Source organism: Ichthyophthirius multifiliis, assembly GCF_000220395.1.
Source record: "Ichthyophthirius multifiliis unplaced genomic scaffold scaff_1120509251402, whole genome shotgun sequence".
NCBI classification, from domain to species: domain Eukaryota; phylum Ciliophora; class Oligohymenophorea; order Hymenostomatida; genus Ichthyophthirius; species Ichthyophthirius multifiliis.
Window position 1 is genome coordinate 39,752 of NW_004085908.1, and position 5,388 is coordinate 45,139.

Genomic DNA, 5,388 nt, shown 5'->3' on the forward strand with positions numbered 1-5,388 from the left:
GATTTTAGGAATAGTTTTGAGTTTTCATATAGTGTAAATAATAAATATATAAAACATTTAAACTAAAAAAATATAGAGATAACTAGTTACCAAAAAAAAAATTAAAAGGAATAAATTAAGCAGATGTGAAAACTTTTAAATAAAAAGTTTTTGGATTCGCATAAACTCCTGAATTTGTATAGGGATTTAATACTATAATATTTTCAATAATTATAATAAAACTATCTACAGGGAATAAACATAAAGACATTCCTATAGAAGGTTTTAATGTTTATGGCAAAAATTATGATTTATGGATGTATGGATTGGCTTCTGTTTTATTTTTTTTCGTAGTACTCTTTTATATGTGTACTGTTAGAATTTATTAAAGGGAATTAAATGGAATTAGATCTAATTATAATAATGCTATGGTAGGTTAAAAATTGCCACTTTATTATTTATTTTTAAGTTTAAGTTATGGATTTCTTATATATTTTGGGGTTGTTTGGTATAATATAGAAGACGAGCCTTTAGTTATTTATACTTTCTTGTTTTTTCCTTTAATTTATGAATGTTTTTTAATTCTTTTTTTAAATTGGAAATTAAATGATTATAAAATTATTGCTAATATTACTGTAATATAAGTCAATTTTATTTTTATTATTATTATTTTTTTGTTAAAAGGAATTTAATTTAAAAATCGATAAACTAAAAGAAAAATAATTCCTATAATAAAAAAAAAAATACGTTGCAAAATAAGTGGCTGAAAAATATATAAAATAACAAAAACAAAATGAAAACAGTATTTTTTTTTTGTTAAACAAAAAAATAAAAAAAATTAAGATGATGGAATGGATAAATCAGTAGAAAATGCATTAAAAGAATTAGAATAACAACTCAGATAAAACACTCCTAATGCCAAATTTAAAAATGAATAACTAATATTAAAAATCCAAGGCCAGAATAACACAGGCGAATAACGAGAACTCATGGTTGAATGTTTTGAATCTAAATAAGATTAAATAATCGATTCTTATTAAAAATAAGAAGATTGGAGAAAATATGGATTGTCCTTTTTCTAAGCTTTTGTATAAAGGAAATTACTTTTTTCTGATTATAGAATAATATTTTCATGTATTTTTAATATATATTCTTATTTATTTATAAAATAAAATAGTTATTACAATGATTTTACTTATGTTAGCTTATTCTTTTTGTGTATTTTTTACTTCAGATAGGTTTAATTTGGTAGGATTTACAATAAATATATGTTTTCTTTCTTTTATTTTCATTTTTATGCCCATAAAGTAATATTTCGAAACTCTAGCAAAACCAAACTTTTAATAAATTTTATTGTTTCTTCTGGGTTTTACATTAAATTATGCATGGGGGTACTTCTATTATAATAATAAAATTAAAGATACAAACATTTAATAAAATCCAGCTGTATATTATTGCTTATATTTTGCATTTTTAGTCCCTTGGTTACTTTCAGTAGTATTTGCAGTTTTTAAATATAAGTAAAAAAATATACAATAAGTTTATTAAAAAATATATTTAAAAATAATAAAAATAGGGAATTATAAGGAAAATTTAACACAATTACAAATATATTATTAATAATAAGTGCCTTAATTGTTTTTGGTAAATCTGGTTATTTAATATACGCAAGAGGGCTAGCAGTAGGTTTGTGTGTGATGGCATTTTGGTTTTTTTTTAACTATTTAATCCTAATATTTTACTTTTACAAAAGAAACAATAATTAATTATCTTAAAGATGGAAAATAGCTACTATATCTCTTATAATTTCTTTTTGTTCTATAAGTTTAATTGTGGCCCTTGTTTTTGATGATTTTAATGATTTTTTGGGATTTTCTATTAGCTATTTAATTTTAAACTCGATTTTGTTTGTTTATTCATTCTTTTTGATTTAAAAAGATTTACTCTAAAAATCTGAATAACCTCTATTTTCCTCACCTTGGGTTTTTCCTTTATTTAAATATGATATTAAATCTTAAACTATCAAAAATCATAGCAATCCATTTACTTTGTTCTTGCTTTCTTGTCTTTTTTTCCTTTTATGGTGTATTGCTTTTACTATATGGGTTTAACCTGTAATTTATTTATTTTTTAATATAAAAAGAATATTTAAAAAATAAAGGTAATCTTAGGCATTGCCGCATCCTGTTTAGTAGAAATATTCCTTTTTGGAATTATAATGTATATATCAACATGGGCTACATAATAATTAGGAAATTCAAGAATTAATATAAATCAAGAAGTAATAAAGAAAGCTTGGCTTTAATCAAAAAAAACTTTTTTGGAAGGTAAAATTTCCGTAGATGTTAAAATGCTCAAAATTATTAATTTTTTAAGAAAGAAAAATATAGAAGATATGAAATATTAATGAATTTATAAAAACATCAACAGTAAAAAACAGTTATTATTATTTAGAACTTGCAGAGTTTTTCTAAGATTCTATCAAAGTGAAAAAAGCTGTACTGCTGCCTTTGTAGATGAAGTAAAAGTTATGATTCATTTCTAATTAAGTTTAATAGTAGGTTCCTTAGAAATAAAAGTAAATAAAATCAATATGATGCTTTTTTTATTTATATTTTTAGAGAAAGAAATAAAAGAATTTCTTAATTTTATTAATTATATGAAAAGTCATTTAATTCTAATAGGTATAGATTTTGTTACTAAACCTGGATAAATAAGTATTGAAGATTAATATGATGACATTATGGATTAGTTTAACAACTTACCAACCACTTAATAATCTGAAATAAGAAAACTTTAAGATAAATATTATTAGATTTTATAAGATAAAAAACGAGAAGATGAAGAACGTGCTAAAAAAGAAGAAGAAGCAAAAAAAAAAAGAGAAGAAGAACTTATTAATAAGATGAAATACATAGTATTTCCTTAAAAAATTGTAACAAATAAAAAAGAAATAATTAAAAAAATAAAAAAATATATAGGAAGTAAATGATATAATAAATAAACCTTTAAATGAAATATAAGATTCTCCTGCCAAGTATAAAATAATATTAGACCAATACATAAAATAGAATTAAAAATATACCGATTAAAATTTCAAAGCTGATAATAAATTACTAAGTAAAGACATGGCTTCTGAAACTTCCAAATGGCAACGTCCACCCACCGGTTGTGTTTTGTTTAAAGATGGAATATAACCAATGGATATAAGATAAGGATATATAGGAGATTGTTATTTTATGAGTGCAATTTCAGTTGTTGGAGAATCAAGAATTCAAGATATTTTTATGTGGAAAAATCCCGAATTCAACAAGTAAGCAATGGAAAACTGCGGAGCATATATAGTTAAATTTTATATAAATCAACAAATAGTGTATATTATTGTTGATGATATTTTACCTTATGGAAGAAATGGAAAACTTTTACTCGGACAATCAGAAGACGAAAAAGAATTGTGGCCTGCTATTTTGGAAAAAGCGTATGCTAAATTATATGGAAATTACGAAAAAATAGAAGGAGGAAAAGTAAGTTATGTACTCTAAGAATTAACTGGAGGGCTTCCTGATGAAATTGTACTTGAGTAATTCTAAGATAATATAGAAACTTTTTGGTAAAGTCTAGTCGATTATAAAAAATTAGTAATTAAAAAAAAAATCAAACAATAAATTACATATATAATAGGGATATATAATGGGATGTGGTAGTCCTGCACATGAATAAGGTGATAAAGCCTAAAGCTACGAAGGAATAGTATTCGGTCATGCTTATTGTATAATTGATGTTCGTGATTTAGATGGCAACAAGCTTTTATGTATCAGAAATCCACATGGAAACGGCGGTGCTGAATGGACAGGTGATTGGGGCGATAATTCTTAAAAATGGAATTCTCGTTTAAAAAAACTTGTCAATGATTAATTTAAAGAAGACGGTAAATTTTGGATGAGCGTAAATGATTTTGTATATGAATTTCGTGCACTTTATTTATGTAGAATTTTCCAAGATTCAATATGGAAGCAAATATTTAATATAAAAGCTGAATGGAAAGAGGAAAAAGCTGCTGGATTGCCAACTAAAAAAACGCCGAAAGCTTAAATGTAAAAAAATCCTCATTACGGAATTAAGGTGAATAAATAATGCGAAGTTTTTATTTCCTTGACTATTGAAAAATGTTAAGATAGGCTTACTGGACTTTATCCGATTTATTTTATAGTTCAAAAAAATGGAGGAAAAAGAGTTTCAAGAATTTCTTCAGAATTGCTAGTAGGAGGATGCAAAGGACCGACTTAATTAAAAAATGCAACAGCTTCGGTCTTCTTAAAAGAATTTTCATATCCATATACTTTTAGTTTAATGTGCGCTACAATGGAAGTTGGAGGGGAGTCAGGATTTTCACTTTAAATTTATTGTACAGATAAAACTGCGGTAGTTATTGATGATTCGGAATTCGATGTGAAATGAATATTTTAAAATAGTTATTTATTTAATATTAATTATATTAGGATTTTTTTGTATTTAGATATAAATAGAAATTATTTATTTATTATATTATTTTATTTAAAACTAGTAAATATTTATTTAAATTTATATTTTTTAATTTTTAAATAATTAATAATTTTAATTCATTATTTTTATACAAAAACCATTTTCATGTCTAAATTTTTTTATTAACAAAAAGCTATGTGTCTTTTCCCAGCTTATTCGTTAAATTTTCTATCACAAAAAGGACATTTTATATAGTCGTTATATTCGTCTTTATAATTGGATTTTTGTTAGTTATTTCCTACTGCTGCTCTTAATTATTCACTTTATATTTTCCATTTAGATATTTTGTTTTTCTTATCGTCATTTTTTTCTTCTTTTTATTTTTTTTAAAGGAATTTTTTATGTTCATTATCTATAATTCTATGTTGTTAGGAGTTAAAAGTTTTTCTTTTTTCTTAAAATATTTTTTTGCAAACTTTTTCATGTACTTATACTGATCCTTCAAAAAACTTCCTTCCGCAACCTTAAGAACATTCTACTAATAATTAAATTTTATCATTTTAATCAATACTATTATTTTTTTACTATACGTTATTGTAATTAATTTAATTATTATTTTTATTAATATTATTATCATTATTATTTTCAATAATACTATTATTAACAATGCATTAATTAATAATACTTTAATCATTATTAGTTTAATTATTTTTAATATTATCACCGATAGTTTCTTAATTATAAATACTATTATTATTTTTAATATTATTATGACTATTATTATTACTTTTAATAACATTTTTATTATTATTAATTAAGCTATTATTATTATTAATTATGCTATTATTATAATTGTTAATACTATTACTATAATTACAGCTATTATTATTTTTAAAACTATTATTATCATAATTATCAAAACTATCA

At 22.7% G+C, this 5,388-nt stretch overlaps 1 protein-coding gene across 1 annotated transcript, besides 5 other annotated features; it reads left to right on the forward strand. All coding sequences in view use genetic code 6, as the record gives it.

The window, feature by feature from the left end:
* Window positions 1-3,107: 3,107 nt before the first annotated feature.
* IMG5_197040 (hypothetical protein) lies at window positions 3,108-4,437 on the forward strand (the record flags this gene model as incomplete). Its single annotated transcript, XM_004024204.1, has 2 exons — window positions 3,108-3,617; window positions 3,661-4,437. The coding sequence occupies 2 exons, from the start codon at window positions 3,108-3,110 to the stop codon at window positions 4,435-4,437; spliced, it is 1,287 nt and encodes a 428-aa protein (XP_004024253.1).
* A 615-nt stretch (window positions 4,438-5,052) lies between these two features.
* Window positions 5,053-5,095: a microsatellite.
* Window positions 5,070-5,122: a microsatellite.
* An 87-nt stretch (window positions 5,123-5,209) lies between these two features.
* Window positions 5,210-5,311: a microsatellite.
* Window positions 5,238-5,321: a microsatellite.
* Window positions 5,263-5,376: a microsatellite.
* The last annotated feature ends 12 nt before the right edge of the window (window positions 5,377-5,388 follow it).